The sequence below is a fragment of the Apus apus genome, chromosome 7 (genome assembly GCF_020740795.1).
Source record: "Apus apus isolate bApuApu2 chromosome 7, bApuApu2.pri.cur, whole genome shotgun sequence".
NCBI lineage: Eukaryota > Metazoa > Chordata > Aves > Apodiformes > Apodidae > Apus > Apus apus.
Genome location: NC_067288.1, coordinates 22,022,638 through 22,049,688, shown reverse-complemented (window position 1 = coordinate 22,049,688; position 27,051 = coordinate 22,022,638). Strand labels below are relative to the sequence as shown.

Sequence of the window (27,051 nt, the reverse complement as noted above, 5' to 3'; positions counted from 1 at the left end):
TTTTTAACGACTCCACTTTCCTTTTAACCATTAACTTCTGTTAGACAGTGAAAGGAGGAACACTGCATTTCTCTGCCTTGAAAAGGAAGTCCTTAACCAGGTTCCATGGAGACTGTAACAATGCAGGTCTCTTAGCTCATGTACCTTGCTCTACAACAAGCTTTCGCTTTCTAAATCAGTTCATCTTTTTGAAATCAAAAGCAACCTTAGTACTTTGTTTGGGTTTTTTACTATTTTTAGCTCTGCATACATCTATTCCAGCTGGAGCCTTTAGGGTGGCTTTTTGACATATTTTGAACCAGAACTCAGCACTGCTAAGGATAAAGGCAGAGTTACCTCTCCTCCCATGGACTCTTTGCTAAGGCTTGACTTCTCTTATGGAACAGTCACTGAACATCTAAAGTCTACTCTCATCATGTCCCAGTGTGGCATGTGTCCACTCTACATTTCAGTAGTGGAAGTCTCCCACTAACCTTTCATTCTACAGTGCCTGATTTTCCTCAGCACACTACAGTGAGGCACACCTGTCCTCCTCATGCAGTGGGGAATACAAGCCCCAGATTACTACTGCTTAATTAGATCCAGATTTCAAGACTTAAATGGTCTGCGCTACTTGCTGATGCTCTGTCTGTGTCAAATGGCAGGCATCAGCCAGCCACAACCCCAACCTCTTTAACCTTTCCCATATACTTTGAGGACACAATGTTGGGACATTGCATCTAAATGAGACAGCCAGTCCTTAGCATAAGCATGTCAGAATTTGAGCATTTGTTGGAATTAATTATCCATAATACACATAGTAGAAAATGTAATAATTATACTTACGGGTACTGAGTATTATTATATGCTTTACACTACTCTGAACTGAGAGATTCAACACAGAACAGAAGCTTGTAACAAGAAGGATAAGCTCAATTATGTAGCTTAGGTGAAATGGAGTTAAATGAACTTTATCCATTTTACTTAACACAAAATGGAGTTTAACCAACCTTTCACTGCTTGCCCCAAAATGTGAAACTGTGATTACCAGCTTTTGAACCCCCAAACTATTGGAGAAGTTTCCTGATGTGCAAGGAAAAATGGAGTTAACGATTACTAATGGCTGTCCATGACTATTCTCAGATGGAGATTTCATACAAAGCAGGCAAAGTTTGATGGTAAAAGCCTTGTCAATAATGGGAGAGAAAAGAAATCAGATCGTAAATGGAAAGGTATGTATCATTAATGTATTGCATTGAAGAAGTTAGGCACCAAAACACCCATGACTATTCTCAGATGGAGAGGGTTTGGAACACTGATGAAACACAAGCAGTAACAAACATTCTGACCTTTGTCTTCAACCCGTGGATTCTTGACACTGTGATAAACACACTAAGTATTTCCCTTGGCAACAGCTCATCCATTAAATTAGTTCAATTATCAATATTTAGAAAATTTGAGATGCAAATTTGCCAAAAGTACCCCTACAGACTTAACGATGTGAAATAAATATGTAACAAAGTATCTAACTAGAAGTCTGCGTGAAAAATCTAATGCATGCACTGCAACTTTGTGCAGACAAACCACATTAGCAGTATTCTTGACATTAAAGGTATGCAAATACTTCTAATTTTGAGTGAAGACAAATACAGAAACCACATTAGATCTGCAGTTTCATGTTTTATTTAAACTCCAAGACAGGGAATTTTAATTCCAAGTTTCATACAGTAATTTGTTTTCATGGACAAAGTATGAACAATACTGCAGGAGTTCATCATATAACTACTTTTACAGTCACTACACCATACGACCACATTAAAATAATGAGGTCTGAACATTCATATCTTCAATTAGAGCTTTGTAGCTTCAAGCATTTAAAGAACAAATGCTGCCATTAAGCTATAGACTTTACCTCTCAAATATGCACCAAATATATTAACAATCTTAGTGAATCATGAGGTTACTGTGAAAATGTAAGTTTCAGTGGATTCCACCACACAGCAAAATCCTGGGGATTTTAATAGGATATTATTTAAGGTATAAAATTAAAATCTGTCATCAAGTTATCTCAACAGCTCATTACCACGCTCAAAAAATATTTTAAAGGTTATTTTAGGTTAATTACATTTCACATCCTTTTATGACAGATCTGAAACCCTGTACAACTTTCAATCCTCTGTTATAAACATATCCTCCTTGCCAATAACTTAAAGTTCACATTGACATGCATTTTTGCATACACAAGCTACCATTTCAACACAACAGTGGTTTATATCTGTGATGTACAGAATTTTGGGGTTTTTTTTTAATATGGGAACTTGGTCATGGCAACAAATAACAAAAGTGAGAAGCACTTCAGAGAGTTGTTCCATGATTTTTACTAATAAAACAGCTTAGGTAAACTGGTTTTTTTGAATACATCAGGCATCCTTCTCAGCAAATGTCACACTTCACATACTTAGTTGGCCACCACTACTTTTCAATTAACAAAAATCTCACCAATCCAAAATACCACAATTCAAGAATTCTCATCTAATCCTACAGGAAACAAAGCTTTGAAAAAACAGCCTGGCCATTATTTATCCTAGTCTCTGTTAACAAAAGGAATAACTACAAATACTGACTCTAAATCAAGCTTGCTAATGTAATGGTTATTCTGACTTCATACCTCATGTTCTCACAGCACAAAGACTCTGCAGTTCCCACCAGGCAAGAGTCTAAAACTCAATTCCTGCAGAAATGCTCAGGTCAGCAATAATAACGTAGCAAAGCCAGGTAAAAGATCAATGTCTGGCTTTTGAACAATTGACTTGAAAATCTAAATATCTTTAACAAAATCAGAAATAAGATAATGACCCAGGCACAGTATATATAGCAACTGCAAAGTTATTTCATAGCACCATCTATTTTCCAAGCATCAATATACTGAGCTTTACAGAAGGTCTGTGAGGTGTGCTTTACTCTCAGGTCTACTGATGACCAAACAACTTAACCTCCCTGTATCTTAGTTTATCAAAGCTCAGGTATCAGGATTGTTGCATAAGTCTCAGGCTTTAATACTCTGTTTCACTTACAAGGCTGCACTTATCACTGCCAAGAGATTTCACCTCTCCCCCTCTAGTAATCTCAAAGTAATAAGGACTTCAGATTAACTCTTAGGAAAGATTCTGAGCTGCAGCTGTTCAGAGGTGAAGCGTATAAACCACTACATTCCCATTTTCCTACAAGTGGTAAAACAATCACTGGGTGTCTGGAGATGAACTATTCGGACAGTTATAAAGACACATGGCATGGCTTGGATAAATCAGAATGATACAGTATTAAAAAAATTAAAAAGTAATTAAAAAAAAAGGCAGAGGTTAATGATACTAATTTTTAGAGCATCTCCCAAGCTTTTGTTTAGTCAGAGTTAGAGAGGATTTTTATAGATGTCCTAAAGCTCAGAACAGTTTGCATTTCTGGAACAAAGTAGTTTGAAATTTAGGCGAACAAACTATTCCATATTTAAAGACTGATCCTTCTATTACCACATCCTAGGAAACAGTTACCAGAAGTGTTAACAGACACAGAAGGCAGAATGAGGATATCTCACACAGCCTTTCTATGGAAACACCTGCCAGAACTATCCAAAACAAAGCAGCCATTTTTTAAAATATTTTAAATTAAAACCCAGATTTTTTTGTTGTCTACATCAGTATGCTTTTATATAAAGGTCAATAAGAACTAAAGAACAACAGTTTTATGGAACAAAGCCTCACTCACTGACGAGTGCTCAAGACAGACTGAATAGTTCTTTGCATTTTATCTTAAGCTCCCCAGCCATAAAAGCTAATTTTCCATGCACTCTACAGCAGTTTTGCACTTTACACCTACAATAGTGCGGCTGTCAGGAAGAGAACTGACTGAATGTGCCAAAAATCAATTCAACATATTCATAGACAAAAAAGTAACACACAGCATCCTAAAATAATGAGAACTGCAGTCATTCAAACTGACAGTCTAGTGCCTAACAATTATCACAAGGCAAGTTTTATGAATTCATATTTCCTACAATGAAGAGCCTCAGGTTACACAGAAGGGTGTTCAAATTTTCTTTCAAGTATGAAAATCTCCTTTGAGCCAATGAGTCCATTGCAAAATGGAATTAACTTCACTGAAGTGAGTAAAAAGATGATGAGTATGTTTAAGTAATATGCTGAAGTTTCTTCAGAGCAAGATGCTGACTGTGTTTAAATAATGATACATTGAATATAACTTTAGTACAGAATTTATCACAATTATTTGCTGTTCTTTACTCAAACAGGCATGAATTACTCAGAATTAAGTTCACTAGTGAAATACCTATCAGGACTATCAATTTTGAATGCCACTGTGAAACATGTGTCCTGACTTTATCATGCAAACACACATAATTACAGGATATGCATTTTAGTTTTTCTGCCATGATACCTTCAAGCTGTGAGAAAGGAAAGTCCCTGAAAACAATCCAAACACTGCCCAGTGCCCAGAATTTTGCTCAGAATACTTAACTACATTCAGAGAAGCTTTTCTGCAGTTTCCTTACAATATCATTTACCTCTTTGCAAAGGCCTTATTCTCCACTGCTCCACATTCTCAGATGCAAACTCCTTATTCTTATTTGTTTTAACACTCAGTTCATGGTGATACATTCAACCTTCTGTGTAAAACCTGTTCCCTACCTCTTCCTCAAACTCAGTCTCTTCAAACAAATGCTTGGCACTGCTTTAGTTCTTCAGGCAATACTCATCTTCCGTCTCATTATAGACAAATCTTCCAAAATTGGTAACACACCCAATCTCTGCAAGCTTCACGCACAGACTCTGCAGCGTAAGTAAATGCAGATTTGTAATAAGTATGCAAAAACTTACAGTTCACATGGTCTTAATTTGGAAATCCACTTACTTCCCATCTCAGGTTATTACAATTACAACTGCTGTTTTAAAATGCAATTTCCATTACTTCATACAGTAATAAAATCCATTCATTCATACAGCCATACTTTCCGCTACCTTCTGCTTTTCTAACAATATAAAAAAATTAAATTCTACTTGTACAGTCAAGTATTGAAAGTTCTCTGCTCCCTAAAATAATTCATGGTCTTCATCGGCTAAAACTTTAATAATTATTCTTAGACAAAATGATCTTCTGCTGTATTCAGCAACATTTAAATAGTCAAACATGTTACCACCTAAAATGCAAACTAAAGATACAGTTATCTGTGACAAAACATTTTTGGAAACAAGCAGCAGAAGACACCAAGGTAAATTAAGTTTTCACATCAGATTCAAATGTCTGCTTCTGTAATAAGTACCCAGCCAATCAGCAGGAGGTAGCTCTATGCACTACTGGCATTAATAACTTGTCCCCCAAATAATATTGTATTTTTCAAGAAAAAGGCAGAGATTACATCTAACTCTTTTGTGAGGAGGTAGAGGTATAAGCTGCATGCACTCACCTCTCTGCCAGCATACGTATCGAGCAGAAAGGGGGGGAGTGCAGTGAAAATGAAAGCGGTTGTGCTTTGCAAACTGGTATTTAGTCAGATACCTGCTGAGCACTACAAACTCTATTCCTGCGAGATTAACAACCACTACCCCGATGTCTGCATGAAGCAGAGATCCTAAATACTAAACAGTAAATGCGCTGAAGCACCAGTGACCCAGCAACAGAATTTTCTTCTATAACTAGGAGGGGGCTTGAAGCAGAATATAAAGAAGCTTGAACTTCTAGTTCCACTGCACTTCATAAAGCCTTTTGAATTATTAATTTCTGTACTAAACTGACAGTCAACATAGAGCTGAGGTCTCCTTTAGCAACAGTCTATCGGAAAGCCTCTCAATCTTTCCTTTACTTTGGCCCTCTAGCGATGGTGTCATTTTGTGTTGAAAACGCAATTCAAGATACTGAGACCTCCAGTACTCCAGCACCACCTAGCAGGCCATAAAGCAAAACACAATTAGGCAACAGCTTCTGACGCAAAAGTTGCAAATAATTATTTATATAATTAGCTCCAAATAATAACTTTTTTAAAATAATAATTTTTCTTCATAAATATACCGATCATCACCTCTCTGTTACCAGAAAAGGAATGTTGCAAACCATAAGATAGCATTAAAATATAAAGCTAATTTATACCCCAGGTAAAAAAAAGGCCAGGTTATTAGCAAGTGGTCACTGTAGAAACACGATCTCAGCAGTAACATGCCTGAGCTGTAAAATCGCTAACAATTATCAGCTCTCTCAAAGCGTTTTGCGAAAAATTTCTGGGATCTGGAAGTGAATTCTTTCTGTCTCATGCAGCAGGCCCACCCGCAGAGGGCAGGCGAGCACCACAAACACCTCCTTCCTCAGCAGGCCTTAGGAACACTAGCAATTGGATTTACCTTTCTCATGAATTTAAAGGGAATTACCTAAGTTGTCTCACCCACAAACCCAAACATGCAGCCAGTTAGTCACTCTGCCTGTTAGCCAGGAATGATATAGATTTTAAGTACATGCTTTTGTAATGAAGAGCAACCTGCACAGAGGAAATACACTATTACAGGAAGCTTATTTATTCTGTACAATTTATTCTATTTCTAATGTACCTAAAATGAAATTTAAAAGCAAAGGAATAAAAATTTAGAAAACAAGTGGTTGTTAGGTTGTTCAGCCTGAAGAGAAGGCTCCGGGGAAACCTCACAGCACATTCCAGCACCTGAATGGGGCCTTCAAGAAAGCTGGGGAGGGACTTTTCACAAGGGCTTGTAGTGACAGAATAAGAGGGAAATGGTTTCAAACTGGAAGAGAGTGGATTTAGGCTAGACATTAGGAAGAAATTCTTGACTGTGAGGGTGGTGAGACACTGGAACAGGTTGCCCAGTGAAGCTGTGACTGCTCCATCCCTGTAAGTGTTCAAGGGCAGGTTGGAAGGGGCTTTCAGCAACCTGGTCTAGCGGGAGATGTCACTGTCCATAGCAAGGGCGATTGTAACTAGATGATCTTTACGGTCCCTTCCAACCCAAACCAACCTATGATTCTATTATATGAAAAAGTAAATACTATTTCCTACATCTAAAAAGCACACTCCAACTTGGACATCAAAGATAATATACATGTCTCAGTTACTAGGTTTCCAACACACACTTCCTTATACAATCATAGACCCACCATCACTGCCTAATCCACCCAGCTTTGGGAAACGATGTTCAGAATAAATCAGGCTGAATGGCCAGTAACACTGTCTCAGTGTTACTCAACACAGGAAGTTCTTCAGTTTGTTAGTAATTTCAAGTCTTTGCATTTGAGCCTTTCTATCCTCTAGAGTGTCACCCAAAATCCGAGGCTTGCTGTTTTTTTTAACCACTTCTCCGACAACAAGACCAGGTAAGATGAACTATCTGGCACTCTCTACAACAGCAAAGAATACACAATTGTCTCATTTTGTTTTAACCATTACCTCACAAAGTACATGTAGAACCACAAGTTACTTGAAATTATTCTCTGAAGAGGAGACTGACCCTACAAGGAAATCTTCCAGGTCTGGCACCAGAGGATTAACAGAGCACCAACTGCTTAGTTAGCAGACTTCATCTCTGAAGATGAAGAAATCACTCTGACGATGTACCAGCATGTGTTTCTGAATATAAGAAAGTTTACACCAAAGAGAGAACCACCCAGCTAGAATCTTCAACTCCTTTTTCAAAAATGATGTTCAACTTTGCAGCTGAAGGAGTACAGTGAGTTTCAGCTCAGTACTGAGAGCAGTTTAGAAAACTGAAGCTTGTAAGTATTAAAACAAACAAACAAACAAAAGGTTCAAATTCTCTTTCACAAAAGTATCTTATCTTCCACTGACAGGCTTCTTCAAACATTTTGCCATAACCACAGCTGGCAGAAGAAACATGCTTGGTTTCTTGTTCTTGGAACATCTCAATTTTTCAGACATTAGCTAGTGAGCAATGCATGTAAGAGGCAGTCCTAATTAATGAGTAGCTCATTGTCAGATGTTCTTCCACAAAATTGAGACACTGCTTGAGATGCTCTCTATGGGGGCCGTGCGGGTGGGACACACACACAAGCCCCCTTCAACTCTCCCCCCAACTCTCTCCACAAGTGTAAATACATATTTAGCATTAGTGTAGTGTTCCAATTGACCAACCTGATCTTAACAATAAACATGAGAGGAAAACCATCCCTTGCCCACTCATAAATACTCCAGGCTCTGGAATATTAACACCTTTGGCATTGCAATTTCTTTCACACTAAGTTTTGTCAAAATAAATATCTGCAAGAAAAACACTCCCAATTTACCTCTTCTAAAACAATCACAACCTTCTCTTCACAAGCTCTTTTTCTTTTCTAAAATTAACAAACCCTGATGCTCTTCATGTCTTCCTTCATAAAAGAATGCATCTATATTCCTGATTGTTCACATCAGCTGCCATAGTCCAAGTATTAACTCTTTTTGTAACATGGTGCCTGCAGGTCAAGACTTCATATAAATAAGCCTCTAAACCAAGCCATAAAAGAACTTCCTCATTATTCTTCTGTTTCTTATAGACACACTTTATACACACTCCCTGTGCCCCTAGTTTTTACTGTATTTGGGTCCTGAGAGCAGAAACCACCACTGAGATGCTCACAATGATGGTTTATGTCTTTTTTCTCTGATTACTTCTGAGGCTATTTTAGTATAGAGTCTTAAACAGAATGCTGCCCACCACAATTCAATCTACGAGGAACAGAGCCATCCAGTCTTAAGAGTGCATGATCAGCTGAAGGCCATCCTCTGAAATCCTCCCGTATACTTAGAAGACACACAGATCAGATCAACTTCTATCATTCCACAATGACAGCATTCAGCATTCGGATTGCCCTGGCTTCTTTCTCAAATCAGGGATCTAGTGGCAACTGCTGTGCAGACACATTAATCCAGACTATCACACATGTACCAGCTGAAAGATTCCATCCAACAAGAAATTGCACTTAAGTAGTTTAGCAAGTTACAATTTGATGCACTTCCAGTTCTTGAGTTTTTGCTGATAAGCAGCCTAGCTATCAGTCTTGTTTCAGAAGCCACAAACTAATTTCTACAGATTTGCTATTCTTAATTTATCTTTTTGCTTTGCATATATTTTTGAAGTTGAAAAGAATGTAATTTAAGTACAGCAAACAATCTGTATGATTAGTGGTGGTTAGAAAGTAAACAAACACATTACTGAATGCCAGCAAAGCAATTTAGCAAAGGAAAATCCACTAATACCTACAGTGCCAAAAAGAGGGAGCAGAAACAATGTACACAGCTTTTGAGTATTCTGGCTTTCCTGTACCAGACTCCCACTTTTCTCTAGCTATCAGTCTATTGTATTATAACAAATAATAAAATAATTAAATGCTCTAGCAATCAAGGCTGGGATACTAAAATGACACTTTGCATTACTGAACCTACTCGTCTCAGAGCTATTCTTCAAAGGAGATTAATTATACTGGCAAGAGACCTTTTGCTATTCTAATTTGTGAAATGTATTTCAATACCACAAGGATATTAAACCAGCTGCAAACATGCAACTAGCTTCAAGATCCCAGGACTCACCGCATTTAATTAGGTGTCCATCTTGTGACCAGCTCTTTGGTCACTGCTTTAGATGCCCACTTCATACAAAAATTCTTAATTTCTAGGCTTAATTAACTGCAACTGTAATTAACATCAGCCCAGCATAAAGCATACAGAGATGGTAAAGCGACTATATGCTTCAGTACCTAACACAGAACTACAAATACTGGATTTATAGCTGAATTTCTCTGCTTTGATTAGAAAGCAGAGAATTTATTTTAAAATAAGATATTGGCACTGCATTTCATACCAGAACATCAGACAGCACAAGCACTGCTATGACAAACTGAAAATACATCATATTAGTAATCTGTAGAATGGTAACACACAAATACATCTGCAGCTCACGGAATTTTACACAGCTGTTAAGCAACAAACCAGTATACCAAATTAAATATCCAAGAACTAATGATTTGCTTTAAAGCAGATTTTCATTAACTTGAGCTATGAAGCTTTAAGACATTTGCCTGCCTCTAGAGAACCAGCCTATACTTTAACTTTTTTTAATCCCCATCAGATAAATACTTAAATGCCAAGTTCACGTGAGAATGTTCCCTTTTGTCTTGATGTTGTCAAATTAAATCCATGGCTAATAGAAATTTAAGGCAAACACTGAACAGGCCCCAAACTAAGACATAATACATTTATATCAAATCAGAAGATTTCCAATATAGTAGCAGGTCTGAAATTGCTAAGACTGCAATTACTTTATTGCAAAACAAAAATTATCAGCAAGACAAATGTGTGGCTTCTTGAACATGAAAGATTTATGTTTCCGGTTTTTTTCATAGCCTGGTGGTGCCAAACTGCCTAGGATTCCAAAAAAAAATTAAAGGCTAACAGTCCAAGGGCTATATCCAAGGTACACCCTTTTACTTAGGGGGTCATTGCTTCTAAACAGTTTTACAATGCAATATAAATTTACCCAGTTACCTGCAGCTCTACAAAGTAGTGCTATTGACACATCAAAGATTCCTCACTTGAGTAAAACTGGTAATATAGGCAGCTCTGTGGAAGTTTGGCACAAAAAGCTTCTAGCTTTGCTTTTAGTCTACTATTTAGCAACAATTTCTGCTGCAGATATGACTGCTAACAAATAACTTCTACTCTTACTTGTGCTTCAGTGATTTCAGATATTAAGACGCAGTCAGGAACATCTACAAAAAAAACACATGTTCCTCTTGGTTTGCAATTCAGTCGACCATAGCCATTTGAGTTCCCCAGCCCCATACAGAAGACTCAATTCTTGGAAAATGCTAATTTAGCAGATCCAACATCCTTCAAAAATATGTCAACTTTACCAAAACCTTTCAACAGAAATCATGCAGAAGAGCAGACATCAGTTCCAGCTCTTCAGTTCCTTGGACAGTTATCTCTTCCAGCTTCATCCCCCCAGCTATTCTTCAGGGAAACACAAACTACTCAGAAGACTGTTTCCCAATTAAACTTGTTTTAAATGGTCACATTCCCATGCTCACATCTCCCTAAACTTTTGTCAAAAGCAGGATAAACATATCCTCCTTCTAATTTACCCTCTACAATGGAACAAAATGCTGCAATCACTGAGCAGAAGCAGGGAACACAAGGTAAAAACTAATGCACAGGATCACACCACTTTTTTATTTATAGCACAGAAGCATCATGAGTATTCCCAGACTCACTCACCAAACCAGCAGTAAGTGAAGGAGCAGATTGTCCTAGGGACTGATTTCTCATGCGGACCAAGTTTGAGGTATCTCCAGGTGGCTGCCATATTGTCTGTCCCACTCCACTGTGCACGCTATTTGATAAGGGAAGTAGCTGCTTTCCTTTAAAAACAAAACCAAAATACTATCAGCTTTTTTTAAACAGCTTTGCAAATTCAAAATACAATGCTGAAAACAAATCTTGCATGTGCGTAAGAAGCATTTAATAAAAAAAAAAAAACTATTTAAAGGCTTTAGTAGGTTAGAAGGTATAAGAGCACATTACCTGTGAATTATGTTTGATAACCAAGTATTTCCAAAAAGTCTAGCTCATATTATGAGGTAATGGGTAAATCCAAAACGCTGCAGAAACAGACCTCTATCACTTGATACTTTTCTATATTTCATATAGCTTAAAAATTAAAACTATATTTGCTACCAATTAAATAAGTTATTGCCCTATCGACAGGAAATGTTAACGTTCCAAAACATCTTAAGTACAATTTTTTTAATTCTTACAAAAATACATTCATAATTGTAAAATACTACATCTTCTGAATTGCTTGGCCATCAAGACATCCCTGCTTTCCCCTACTACTGGTACATTCAGCAGCAGATTTCATGCAGCTTAGATCAGAATATAGTGTATGTTTAAACATCGTTTTGCTTTGAACCATAGATGGGTATTTTCTGTCTAAAAAATGTTACTGTTCAGCAATATCATATATCTTAAAAGCAAAACATTCTATAAATTTCCCTCAGGTCTCCCTTGTACCTGATTGATTAGTGCAGAGGCTAATTCCTCATGCTACAAACACAAACAGTGAGAAGAGGAGTTCCTGTCTCAACAAGTTCACACCATTGTACTTTACTGCAGGAAGTACAGTAATCATTTAAATGTATCTGCTCAATATATTTTTACTAGTCTATGTAACACTCCCTTTTGAAAAATGTTAAGTAGTAAATTTCCACAATGTGAAAGAACCAAATTCAAAGTAGGTCATATTTTGACTCCTTCCAGCCTGTCAGTTTCAGTTTATGTACAATGCCATTCACAAAAAGAAAAAAGAAGAAAGACAGCTTTGTGGTTAAAAACACATACATGAAAAAAATTGTAAATCTGGGTTCCATTATTAGCTTCCAGATGACTTCCTCTGTGACTTTGGTCAGTCAAATTCTGTGCTACACAGTTTAACCATCTGCTAAATGGGAGTGAATAACATCTCTTTTTCTTAAAATTAGGACTGTGAGACTAAATTACACACACCCCTCCCTTCCAAGCATGGTCAAGATAGTTGCATCCAACAGATTATTACATGCTCCGATACTACAACAGGAATCACAGGGGACTAAGACATTTGTTTGATGGTTGGACTTGATCTTGAAGAGCTTTTCCAACCTTTATGATTCTATGATTCTACATTGCAATATGGAGGATAAAGAAGTCTACATGTATATACATATATATACATACTGCAGAAAAATAGCCTTTTGACTCCAAAAAAAGTATTTTTCAAATTCAGCTTCATCTTAGAATTAGATGTGAAATATTACACTCATTACATAAAGTTGCTGTAATATTTCAAAGACTGTCACATAATGTGATTAGCCATGATGCCAGGGGGACAGGCCAGTGGGAGTGGTGTCTTTATTCTTTTTCTTTTTTTCTTGTTTCACACGTATGTTAATGTTCTGTGAAAGTCACAAGCAATGGACCAAGTACAAATTAATAGAATGAGTCAAAGTGTATGAGAGATTAGAAGGCTCAACTTTGGCTAGCAAACAGAGACACAGCACATTAGTACCTCTTCCCCAGTGCCACTTAGGCTGCTTACAGCTATGGACATGGTTCTCATGGTTTGCTCATATTCAAGATAATGTGTAAATACAACGACTCCTCTTGCCTGCAGAGATCTAAAACTACAGAAACGTACATTGCTGTATTTATCTCAATAAAGCACTAATGAAGATATGCTATCATAGATAATTATATGATTTGAATTGCTAACAGTTCAAACTGCCACTCCTTAAGAGTGAAAGTAACATTATTTAAGTGTCCATAAGATACAGTTATCAATAACTCTTCAGTTCCACAAAATCTGAACCCAGGAAGACAGACTCTATCAAGAGTCATCTCTAAGGCAAACAGTTTACAGGCACAATCATCTATACTTTTTAAACGTATTTACTTCTGCTGTAAGAATAAGGTGGAATTGTTTTTGGGATGGAACTTGAAGCTAAAGCCTTTCCCATGGCCATGCCTTCAAGTCCTACATACGCTCCTGACACGCACATTTAAAACACATGGCTAAACATCTACATTTCCTTTATCCAAATGAGTCAAACTGATCCTGCTCAGGCTCTTTTCTCCTTCCTGAATCAGGCTGCAGTAGATTGAAGTCATCAAGATGAAGCAACAAGTTCTGGAGAGCATTATAATTACAGAATAGAAAAGTGAAGATTATTATCTTCAAATGGAAAAAATGATTTTAAAAAAGAAACAGAACTTCCAGTTTTCCTGCTTCCTCCTATTTACTTTTCTTTGCTTACTTCTACTCAAGGTAAAAAAAAAAACCTAACACTCCAAAACCCAAAACCTACAGTACTATCCTTGGCCATTGTAACCAGTCAAAAACTGTGTAGTTAACACACTTCTGTTCTCCTCTAGCAATTAACCTACCTTAGACAAGAAATTTACATGAGTGCAAAACCTTATGAATGTTTCAGTTTTTCAGAAACAAGCCATTTACTACAAATAAAACATTAAGACAAGGCCAAGCCAAAATAGGAGGTGCATACTTTACTGCTTATTTAATTCCATTACAATTAGCACCTCAAACATTAAAATATTTATCTTCGCCTGATAAAGGACAGAGGGACCAGGAATGGATGCATTTTCACAACCACGTAAGTCAAGCCCATGCTGCTGCCAAAATGGGTGGTTTCACCCTCTTCCTCTTGCCCTCCCACCTGAGAGTTTCTAGCCTTGCTTGTTCTTGCCCTAACATGCAAATAGGCAAACAGTCAGCCTAATTAGGGAGGAAATGGGCTGCCAGCTAACCCTACAGAACAACAATGGCATTCAGGCAGATCAGGTATTTTATTCTAGACTGATCATGCAGCTCTAAGGCCAGCATCACAGACTTGATAGCAGCTTTAAACAACTCTGAGACCATTCCTTAGCTCACAACCAATGCCTCTGAAAAAGAAAACCACTGAACCTGGTCCTCGATTTTTTGGCTAATTACTAGACTGTGCTCACTCCGTGGCTCTACAGGTGACAAGCTAAAAATTCTCTGACAGGGCTGAAGTGGTTCACAAGAAAAAAACAAGCTTTATACTAACTGAAAAAACATCTATTTAGTAAGCAAGATTTTTTTACTTTGAAACACAAATGCCTACAGTGCTTTTGAAACTAAAAAGAAACTAAATGATAAATTGAACCCGATGTAAAAGTCAGCTTCCCAGTAAGAAACAACATGGCAAAGCAGGCAAGCTAACAGTGCTGACCTTACAAGGTAAGCACTTATCACTGTGTTGCCTAAAGTTCCATCACTCCCTTCTTTTCACTTTGCAGATTAAGTCTTAGCTTCTAACTTTTCCCTCTGGGCAATATACAGAATTTTACTCCAAATCCAGTCTCTCTCCCTCTATCTACCAATATTTCATTTTGCATCTCTTATACAAAATTTTATGTTCTCCCAACAAGAGGTCACCTCTAGTTTTAAAGAAATTATTTATCAGTGTCTTTGATTATAACTGTTATGCCAACAACTAATACTGCATCTTTAATACTAATTAATTGTCATATTCTTTATAAAACAGCATACCTGACAAAGAATTTGCCAAACTACCTCTTCGTAGCTTGCAGTCATCTTGACTTAGCTGACGATGGAGCTTGGTTTTCCCAGTAGATGAAAAGATGTCAGGATTGCTGAGCTTCCTGCAACGTAACGGAGTGGACTCTGCTATCATCTCCTGCAGAAAGAACAAAAAGCAGAAGTATGTTAATGACAGCTAAATATATGCTTTCTGAGACTTACCACCTGCAAAGCATAAATGACACCATTAAAAAAAAAAAAAAACACCTTTAAATTGTACATCTCCCACATCTCAAATATGTGCCACATATCTGTGCAGAAAGCACATCACAAGATCCCAGTCAAGTGCAGTCCCTGAACTTTACTGCTATAAGGAATATTACTAGTAATAGTAAGAAAAAAACAATTACACTACAGCAGTTACTTGTTGTTAGAGTATGTAGGGAAAGAGGCTACTGAAAATCAGCTTTGATTAAAGCTATTTCCTGCTAAAGCAAAAAGCATTTTCCTCAAATGCCATAAATATTTATTCCATCCTGTCTATGAGTAATACACCTATAAAGAAATTGTTGCAATGTCTAATTGCAACCCAAAGCTCCTATTATAAGTTACAGCTCTACTACAAGACAGTATGTATCACTAAATAGTAATTAGGATAGAGATCATCCTTTGTGTAATGTCTTTGTTATTACTATAAACAAAATTAGACATGTATTTGTCAGAAACACACCCACACATGTAAATCCCTTTCACAGCACACAGCAAACTTTCAATTAAAATAGAAGTAGGCAGAGCAGTGGTAAGCACAACCACATTGCTCTCCTCATGCATTTAATTGTTCTGGAGGTGTCAAACTCTCCTTTCACACCCAAGAAGAACTACAAGCATAGCTATCACACATAGATTTGAAGATAATGTGACACTTTCCCTTAGAGCCTTTATAGAATCACTTGGTCAAACTCTTCCTTTTCTGCAGTAGTTCTATATGTCCTAATGGATTACTCCATTTTATTTCGAATGCCTCTCATTAGCACTTCAAGCCATGCTTATCCTCATAAAATCTAGGCAAAAAATAAACTGAAAGGAATGCTTTCCCTACATTATATCCACCACTACATGATTTAACGTAGCTTTAAATCATGTCTCTTAAATCATGTTTAAATAAAAAATTAATCTAGCAGTAGCAGGTTTTAATTAAAATTTGCAGATTCCAGTTATAATCTATTTCTGGAGTCATTAATTCAAAACTATTCAGCCTAGTGTTATACCTCAAACTGTCAAATCCAGACCACAACTACACCAAGCTCTAAAAACTTCAAGGTTTTGAGTTTGGTTTGGGTTTTGTTTGTATTGGGGGCAAGGGCTGGGGGGTGGACAGGTGGGGAGCAAGAAGGACATGAATAAAGTGGTTTTACATGGGAAAAAATACCTGAACTTGGATTTGAAAGCAAATTCTCTCTTAGCTCTGAGTCACTCATTCTTGATCTTTCTTAGACCCCATCTTCTTTTAATCATGAAATCTTTTGGCACCTTGTAATAGTAAATAACTTTGCTATTTGTCTAATGGACAGGAATGCTTTGCTCTGCATCTGCTTTGCTGAGGAACCTTTCACAGGGTAAGGGGCACTGCTCTGGTACAATTTTTTTCTCTAGCTACGGTTGGACACTCAGTTGCCACACTGTCTAAAGCAGATCAAGAGAGACCTGAGTAACTTTAAGTAGGTCAGTTCACAGCTGCAAACAGTTGTGCTGGCAACAAGCGTGGGGGTGCATCACAAAAACAAGGGACCTAGGGTAGAGAAAACCACTTGAACTGAAAACTGCCTTAATCTTAAGGTTCCTCATACACATCTTGGAGCAAAGAACGTTACATTTTCATTTGCCTCTGACCTCGTCCACCAAGATGCTGAACACCTTCATTTCCAGCAGCCTATACTTCTGGTTTTCTGTCATTTGGAGAGTTGAAAAGACATCCACCACACTTTCTGGTTGCACTTAGAAGAAAGCTAAGTAATTTTAAATTGCAACTTTAGCAGTCCCCCAGCACACCTCTGCATGCTGCAGAGGCCAAGGGCAGAAACTCCTCCTTGTTTGTATTTAGGATGGCAGAAAGTTGTTAGATGTGTCTACATGTCTGTAAGTAGACTTACAGAAATATATACACACTGACTTTTAATATGGCCTGTCCTAAATGCCTGTAACATCCAAAATCTGCCATGCACTTCTCAACTGTGACAGTCAGAAATAACCATAACTTAAAAATAAATTTAAAAAATGTTTAAAATGGGGACTTTAGCTTACAAGCAAATTAGTTAAAAATTTCATCCAGCCTATCCTCTGATGCTCCTTATGCTTAAATTCCAACAGATGATCCCAGCATCCTTCAGTCTCTCACTACTTCCCTGAAACTAGTTGTAACCCTGTTGAAAGTCCCTATGCACATGATGCTACTGGTCACAGAGTCCGTGTACTGCCTGCTTACACATATCTCTAGAAAAGCCAGCTTTTTTCCACCCTCACCCTGCAGAGGCCATTGCCATGACTGTCCTGCTGCTACTTCACTTTCACAAACATCTCTCATGTCTTGATGGTTTAGTTTCATGTCCTTAGCTTGAAGGGTACACCTTACCTTACTAACAAATATCCAATCAAACTAGTAATTTTACTCCAAGTCAACAATTAATTTAACATCTAAATTAATAAAAGGAACAAAAAGCAACACTTGCAGGAAAACAGGATATGCCCTTCATTTGAGGGAGAAAAACACAGTATTCTTTTGCCTGCAGAAAAAAATCAGCAGAACAGTACCATACAAAAATAATTTTGAGATTATTGTACTAATAAGAATACCCATCAGCAATTAAAATTAAGAATTTCAAGATTAACGTAAAGAACAGTGTCTGGGACTTCTCTGTTCAGAGTTTTGGGGCTTTTGGTCATGGTTAAGTTTTTTTGGGGTTTTGCATGTTTTGTTTTGGGGTTTTTTCCCCTCACCTCTCCTCCAAAACACACATTTCTGTGTCTCACCCAACTTCCTCAGTGAACTGAAGCTAAGAAAGAACATTCATTTTTCAGGGCACCAAGGTAAGGAAAGGCAGTAAAGTCAGAAACAAAAGCATCCTAAGTTGTGTTACAAGCAATTTCTGAATTTTACTCCTCGTTTTTTCCATTCAGTATACAGACATTCACATACCTCTGCCAGCCAAAGAATGTGCCCACTTCCCTACCCTTCTCCTTTTCTACTCTATATAGTCTCTTCTTACCAGTAAAAGTCATTACAAATTCTATTTCTTCTTGATTGACAGGACACAAGATTTTCAGATCTGATAATTTCTAATGTATTTCTTCAGCAGCCACCCCAGATTAAGCAGCTCCTCCCCATCAGCCACTTGTACCACAAAGATATGAAAGGAAGAGTGGAAAGGAAACAGTTTCCCACACTCACCAAAGAATCTAGCCTGTCTTCTGGAGATAGGCTTAGTATCTATCACATATGGAAAATTCTTCATAAGCCCTTCTTTTGCTAAGCACATTAAACACTTCAGCACTACTCAGAAGACTACAGAGCTGTTCAGTGGTTTGAAGAAAGGGACCCTAATCACACTCCACAGTTTTACATACTGTTAAATTCACTTTTCAAATATTTAAAAAAAAAAATTCAGCACAGTGTTCCGAGACAGCCTATTATGTTTTAAAAAATGCTAAGTAGGCCAGTTTAAAATTTTATTTTCTAAAAGCTATGCCTATATTGTGCCAGCAAAACAATGAGGAGGGAAAGTTTTAATTTGACAACAATAGAGTTGTCTTTCATAAGACTGTAATTTATTTCACTCATCCATCAGAACCCAGTTTTAGTATTGCAGTTCACAGACAAACTACAAGGGAAGAGCAGTGGTTTATGTTTCCACTTTTAAACAAGGAAGGAAAAAACCACACACAGAGGGAGAGAACTTTCCTCGTCCTTGCCCCAAAGCAATATGCAATACATACAAAGGACAAAAATCTTACACAATGTTCCAAATCAGTGGATAAAGAAACTCTTTGCAATGACAGAGCAAAATTTTGTTAATATGCTTTCAAATTAGGCTACCAGAGCAAATGGTTGAAGAACAGATTACACAGCACAGGCTGCCGTAATTTTAAGGACTCCACTTCCATTTGTGAAAAGGAAAAATTCTTGCAGCTTTAGAAATTAAAGCATTAGTAAGCACATAACAGAAACACTTTTCTCATACCATGTTAAAAGGACTGTGAGCCTCTCTCCTTTAATTTCTTTTGAAAGGTGATAGAAAAAAACATCTTGATTTACTTTGGCCTTGTATCTTGCCACAAGCTAAAAATCAGGATCAAACAGCCAGCTGAAACCTGCAAAGCTCAGGGCTGAAAACAAAAGCCTCACACAAACAATCTTTATTTGCTAGGCAAAGATTACTCTTAGTCTCTTCAAAAGAACAAGAAAATTTGCTCAAATGGCACATGAATACTGGAAGTGAGGATGCATGTCAAATTACTTCCTCAAACTGCCAGATGAAGCATCACACAGTGAAGCTGATCAGCAACAGATGAATGTTAGGAAAAAAACTTCTTAAGACCTGTCTTTATGGCCTACATTTAAGATGTAACAGATCATGTAAAGGAGCACTTCCTTACATATAACTGTTTTAACTAAAAATATATAGTTCTAGAGATTACTACAATGAGCAAAAATACACAACTGTGACTAACAAAAATTCAAATCTGTAGGTCAAAACATGCTAAAACATTAGCTAGGGAAAAGGGGAGGAGGGAATCTACAAAAACAGTTTTCTATGAACATGTAATCCACTAAGAAAAATGAGAATTTAAGGTTTTTATTATTTATTTATTTATTTTAAGCCTAATGACCACAACCACCTAAGGTCTTCTGAAAGTGAACCTCAGCGAACTGCAGAATGAAGAAAGAAAATTTAAAGATAAATAAATTGGTAAAGAAGATGCTAATGTTAGTCTATTTTGTAAGGAAGATAACCAGTGATTAATGTAATTCAAGGATAACTTGACACTTTCTGAAATTTTTTAAGGCAATAAAAGCAGTCAATGTTAAAAGCTGCATTTTCTGTTTAATACAGTACTGTTAGTCCTTTAAAAGATAAAAGCCTGCTGTGTCAGGATTGTGTGCAGGTATATGAGAAGATTCTTGGCCTTTCCTCATCATTTTATACAATGTGTGTACATACCCTTAACAAAAGATATATCTGATTCTGTCGTTAGCTCTGCTCTAACATACTTTAAAATACACTGAAAATGAAAATCAAAGGCCTAGAGAATACAATGCAAACTAGGTATCTATCTATATTAATAGCAATTAATGCAGTGGAATCACAGTATTTGTGCTCTAGTATTTAGCGTTGCCTTAACTTTCTAGCCTGGACATGATATACAAGGAAAGAGAGTCAACAGTTTACTATGAAGCTGAGGTGAGCCCAAATGTGGCCAAAACTGTAAGCTGAATAAGAACTTGGATCTAAGACTCTCCTTAACTGTATATGCTTAACTCTTGTACTTGCCAGCAGCATCCTGAAAAATGTCAGAGACAGCAGAGTCAAGGAAAACTACATGAAATCAACAGAGCCTCTTAGAGGCTACATGATCTTGGTTTACTACATCAACAAGAGAGAAAAGTTTTACAGAATATATTACTTTATATAAAAGTGTCAGTACGTTAAAGAGAGAAGAGAATTTTACAGTATTTTTTTCTCTTTACTAGATTTATTTGAAGAACTCTGCAGCAAGTCCTAACATTCCCACAAAGGTAAGCATATAAGCTTACCTTAGTGACAATATTAAGTCTTCAAACTGACTGGAAAGCTAAGGATTACTGCCACAGTGATGTTTTCAATAGTTACACTGTGTAAAACGCACACATTTCACCTTCTCAGTACCTATAGCTTCCTCTGTACATTCAGCTGCAGTTATAACACAGATGACAGAAAGGTTACAAAACAAATTTAACTCCTTTGTAAAAAAAAATTTTTTTAAATCCCACAGTTAAAAACAAGAAAAAAATGTCTCCTGAAATCCCCAGTATCAGCAGCCTATACTATGAGATACATCCCTCCTTATCTTGTTTGTCCAATGGGAAATTTTTTGTTGTTTTTAACTCTTCAGGAAATGACTCCCAAGGCATGTTTGATCAGAACTAATGAATTAGAAGCTTTAATGTTGCTTCACCAGGGAAGTTCAAGTTGTTAACTTTGTTGCCAAGTGTTCCCAGCTGCAAGAACACATTAAGAAGCTTGTTAAAAAGCATAAGTAAATATTTACAACTATGTACATTATTACACCATTTCTGAGGATCATCAAGATGCAGAAGCATTTTATTCCTAATGGAACCATAGTCTACAAGGCAACATAATTTGCAATTAAATTGTATCAGCTTCAGTGTTTGATTCTTACATGAAAATACAAATAATACTACAAAGGCTTGATCCTACTTCATGATCTCCTCATTAAGTGACAAATGGGTAGCCTAATTCTTTAATTCAGCTTGTAGATGCCTACAGCCAAAAAGCATTTCATCTAGGGAAGAAAGAGCAACTGAGCCTCTACTAATGTCTGTATCAAACTTTACAGAAGCTCAAAGAGAACACTATCAATATATCAAGACTCAAACCCCCACTGCCTGTGCTCACTAGTTACATTGAAAACAAGCCCAGCCTGAACACTGCACATTAAAGGCCACATCATTCCTTTATCGTTAGTATTCAAGCATGAGTACTTAAAAAGGTATTAACTTGTGGCCAGATTAAAAAACAAAAGACAATACATGAACAGCTCTATAATTCATCAGCTGTACATTAGAATCCTGTCTGCTGTAAGAATTAAAAGAATTCTGACCCAAAAAAAAAGTTATTTGTACTAAAATTTATTACAAGATGTCAATAACACCTTATCTCTGAAGATTTTATTCCATGGCACTCAGAAGACGTGCCAAGCATGTGATATGTCCCAACACTACTGACTAGTATTACTGTAAGTTCTCTTTAGCACCCTACGCATTATCAAACACCCATTTATCTTCTATATTCTTCTCTATAATATTTTATACAGTCAAACAGAGATATGAGTTTAGATTTGTTAAAGACCATAATTCATGGTATGAAGAAACCAAAACTTTTCTTGTTTGCCACTTTCTTACTGACTTAATCAGATATTTACTACACATAAAACACTGAATTTAACAACTTTTACTACAATTATGCTGTAAGAAAGACTAGAATGCGAACTGCTTAAGGAACCAGGCAAGCAGCAAAAACACAGCTGTATCTTAGGCTGTGCATGTAAAAAGACCTATGATTTCATATTGGCTGTAAAAAGGATATTTATCAGAATATTCTCCAGGGTGCCTTGATCCCCTACAACATGGATGCTGATTTTTTTTTTTTTTCAATGAGTGAGCTTTCAGATCTCCAACTGTATTTATATTTGTTCACATTGCAAACCTAGTCTCACTGCTTCATTCACAGGGAAAGAGCAAAACAACATAAAATACCTACTTATACCTGGGTAAATTATATTTAACGGCTATAAACAAAGTTACAATCAAGTCAGCATAATCCAATTCCATCCCAAAGAAACAACAGCCCAATTTTTTTTCACAGACAAGCCATGCATTTTTTTTCCTTCTGCTTGAGAACAAAAACAATGCCCAGCTGTTAGGTTTATTAATACCACTGGGCCTCAAGCTCAAACTGAGAGACTACAGTCAGCAGACACTTCTGCTAAACTGGCAACACAATGCTGAAAACAGCTTCTCTGCCCCAGAAATAGGGATCAATGAACATACAAATAATTAACTGAATGCATAATTTACTATTCAGGGTTCTATATTTTTTTCATCTTCACACTGCATAGGTCCAACTGAAGTCATTTAATATAACAGAGAAAGAAGTATTTGCCATGTCACTGCACCCACCTATGCCTGAATGTTTGAACTTGTAAATACCTGCAGTTGCTGCATTAACTATACAACTCATAAGCTTTCCTGCAGAACAGTGACTATGACTTACTGATCTTAGTCTCTGATCTCCTGGTGCTATCCAGAACACTCAACACCAGTCCCGACCAGTTGATTTCCTTTTAAAGGTCTTTTCTAAGGTTGCCTAGTAAAATGTTATTTTTATGACAATAAAGTGCTTGTAAGTACACTAAAGATTGAATGGTGTGATTTCAGTGACTAATAAACCTATTTTAATTATTAAGCATTCCACTTCTGAGATGACATGTCCTTGCTCTGGGGCCTTACAATGGCTTCTTTAAAATCAAACTGGCATCTCACTCCATTTCAAATGGCAAAAAACACAGTCATGGGAAGATCTGCTGCTAGACCTCTCATCTAGTCCTCAGTGAGCAGAGGACATGCATCTACCAGGAGAGTAACTAACATAAATAAAACACTGCAAGACATTACATTATTTCACTATCCATGTATTTTTTTCCCTAAGTAGCTCCACAAATCTCTCTCCCAGTTTTGCCTTTCCAAGAGTTTAACACTTCCCTTGCATTAGCAAAGTTGGATTCTCTGGGTCTTGTACATGCTTCCTCAGGAAGCTCTGAAAGCCACAGAAAGGACACAGGGATTTTTACTCCAAAGAGCAGCATTTTCACCAGGCTTCAAATAGCACTACATCACTACAAAAACACGTTAACCACAGCACATCATCATTTGATGTGGAAATGAAATTGCTAAGACTCTACAAGACCTGTCTTCTTAGCTACTGTGGTTCTTGAGGAATAAGACATTGATGAGTTATAAAGCTTTTTGGTTTATTTTCAAACAGTTCACTAACCTGGTGGTCTTCACTGTTTCCTTAGCTTCAGCTACTCAGGTTCCAGGATTACAAATTTAGAGTAAAACTTTTTTCTTTCTTTTTTTTTTTTTTTTTTTTTTTTAATAAATGCCTATAACTGTATCTATAATAATCTACTGCATTTCTTATAAGCACCAAAGCTATGTCGGCTTAAGGAGCACAATAGGCAGCTCAGGTAATAAAAATAAATTATCAGATAAAAATAAAGAATTGCCTTTTCTAGAGACTTAAAGAAGTACCTTGGCAGGCAGGTCAACATTCACATTCTTTGCACTGCAAGAAGGCACATGAGCTTGCTCAAGAAGTAAGTCAACTTCAAGATGTAAAGTAATAAGATATACCCATTCCTTCAACACAATTCACATGGATAATACTTGGTTTCCCAAGGCATACAGTCATGAATATATTCACAGACCCAGTTTTCTGAAGATTCCTAATCCTAGCCTTGGGCAGCACCCTGCTGTTATCCTTAAGTGCTCTGTAACAAACACTAAGCAGCTGCAGCTTTTCCCTTCAAGCTATTAATTGATTATGATTATAAAGACAAGCAATCCCACAATAAATCCAGCCACTTCTGATATAAGACTTCTCTTGGCTCCTTCACTTGTATAACTCCTTTTGGACAAGAAATACAGTGCACTGATGAACTTGGATGCAAATCAACAGGAAAGCGAACACCTATATATCCCTAATCACTGTCTTGCTTAGCTATTCTGCTATGCAAGATATTAAATTAGTGTGGCTAATACACAATATTTGCTCTTACTCTTCACTTCTGACAGGAAACTGAAATCCCACATGGGTGAGCTGAATCATTTAAGCTGCTGATGCAATGTCTACTGACTGATTTACACAAATCAATTTAAATAAATTAGGTTTGTCCATTTAATATTACACTTCGAGGGAGGTGATGTTTTTATTATATCGGGCCAGAGAAGTGCCATACGCCCTTTAGCTCTCTTTTGCTATTATCTAACAAGTCCATGGAAGAACTGGTCACTTGACTCTACATCTCTTTTGTCTGCTTCTAGATGAATCTTTTGGCTCAATTCTGTTATTATTTAACAAGCATATTGCAGAATTAGTCACTTGACCCTTTTCCCCATTGCCTACTTTTAGATGACTCTTTTCTTCAGTCACTTTTCCCTGCCTCATACTTCCAAACATTGGTATGAACATACAAGTTAACTCAGAGGGACATGTTGCCAGCAGCTGCCATTGCTGCCTGAGAAGAACCAGAAAAGGAAAAAACATGGATCATGGAGAAGTAAAGCAAAAGTAGCTCTGGCATCAACAGGAATCAGGTTTAAAACAGCCATAAGTTGTACAGGACATTGAGAGTTTTCTTCTTTCTGGCTTCTTTTCTTGCCTTATCAGGAAAAGGACAGAGGAAAAAAAAGAGGCAGAACTGTACATGTTATAGGGAACAGCTCCTTCCACAACTACACTCTGGCTTCTTCACTGCCTTTATTTCTCCACAGAGAAGGGCATTAACTTAAGAAATTAAACTCAAAGGATGAGTAAGAATGCCTGCCAGCCAGCCTTACACTTTGGACTCTGGTTCACCATATTAGAAGCTGTACAGGCTAGAACTTGGCATCTTAAAAAAAAATAATAAATATATAAAATAACCCACAACAACAACCACACTTTTTTGCTCTTTCCCTGCAATGAGAAAAAGAGCAACAAAGAAAGGGAGATGGGAAAAGGAAGGCTGAGGTCTACAAACAGTAACTGAATTTGTGATGGTAAGTCACAGACACAGCTTGTAATTTGTCTTTACCAACATCTTCCTTAATAGTTTATTTAAGCTCCTTTGATGACGCGGGTGCAGGACAGAAAGAACTGCCCTAAAACCAGCCCTAAACAACAACAATATCCCAAAACAGGTAGCTAGAAGTAATTAGGTAAACACATGGCTCCTGATCTTCTAGAAGGCAGCAGCACTTGGTCCCGTGACAATGATGGCTACAGGAGCTGCAACAGAGCTCTGATCAGCAGCCTGAGAGACAGACTGTAGAGAAAGCTCAGAAACAAAGTATCAGCTGAACTCCAAAAGCTTGCTTCTTCACCTGTCAAACAAAAGGGAAGACCCATGGTAGAAATAACCAAAGAACACCAAAGTGTTGCAGCCTATATACAGGGCTCATCCCAGTACTGCCTTTAATTGAACTGATGGGCAACTACAGGGAAAAGAAAAGAGAGAGATAGAAAATGCTTATTACATTTGAAGCACACAAGTTCTGACAAGGGAAAAAGAAAGTTCTTTTCAATTTCCAGGCGTGCCACGCAGCAAGGAAAGCATGGTTAACAGCTTCACTGCAGCTGTGGAAGCAAAACAAACCTGACTAGTGCTCTGGGGTTTGGCCAGTTTCTCTGTCTCACTGACTGCTTTCCAAAAAAACTAACAGGGTGAGAAGTTAGTGGAAAAGATCCTTTGCCATTCCTTATAAAACAAACAAACAACCACAACATGAAAGGGGGGGGGGATAAGATTTCTAACATTTATAAGTGGTCTTGGACCAATTACCATAACGTCTGAACACAGGGAGTAGATATATCCACATAGGCCTAATGTTACAAAACTGTTTCTCAGAGGACACACCCAACTGCAGTAATGCTATCATTGAAATTGTAAAAAAGACAAGTATCAAACAGCAGTGGAGAAGTAACCTTGTCTGTGATCAAACTATTTCAGGCTGCTGTTAGAATACTACCTATTTTTGGTGCACACACTCCAAGAACAATCTGGGGGGTGGGGGGGTAAAGCACAAAGTGCTAGAAGGAAAAGAACTCCGTGTCTTCTGTTCCAAATGAAGCTAGATTTTACATTTCAAACACTTATACAGGGAAAAGATACCAAATAGCAGAGAACTTTTACTGCCTGTGCTATCCATAGGCATATTCAACAGCTGAAAGCTGGACATTAGACAAAACAAGCCTTGAAATAAAAGGTGATTTAGTTTCCTAACTGCGGGAATAATTAAACACTGGTAGAGCTCTCCAGAAGAGGTGACAGACACACTCTGATCGAAGGCAAAGATCAGTTCCTAAGAAAGATGTTTTAATGTGTCTTTCAGGAAAGCTCCACAGCCTGCACA

At 37.2% G+C, this 27,051-nt stretch overlaps 1 protein-coding gene across 6 annotated transcripts in view; it reads right to left on the bottom strand.

Moving 5' to 3' along the window:
* MAST2 (microtubule associated serine/threonine kinase 2) overlaps positions 1–27,051 on the bottom strand; it is a 181,711-nt gene that overhangs the window by 148,728 nt on the left and 5,932 nt on the right. For 5 of the 6 annotated variants that reach the window (XM_051624429.1, XM_051624430.1, XM_051624431.1 and 2 more), the window contains exons 2-3: positions 15,111–15,258; positions 11,261–11,403 (exon numbers count right to left, since the gene is read on the bottom strand). In XM_051624429.1, coding sequence (XP_051480389.1) covers positions 11,261–11,403; positions 15,111–15,258 — 291 coding nt within the window. Of the gene's footprint in view, positions 1–10,708; positions 10,753–11,260; positions 11,404–15,110; positions 15,259–27,051 lie in introns of those variants that run through there. The other variant, XM_051624434.1, reaches the window with a different exon arrangement.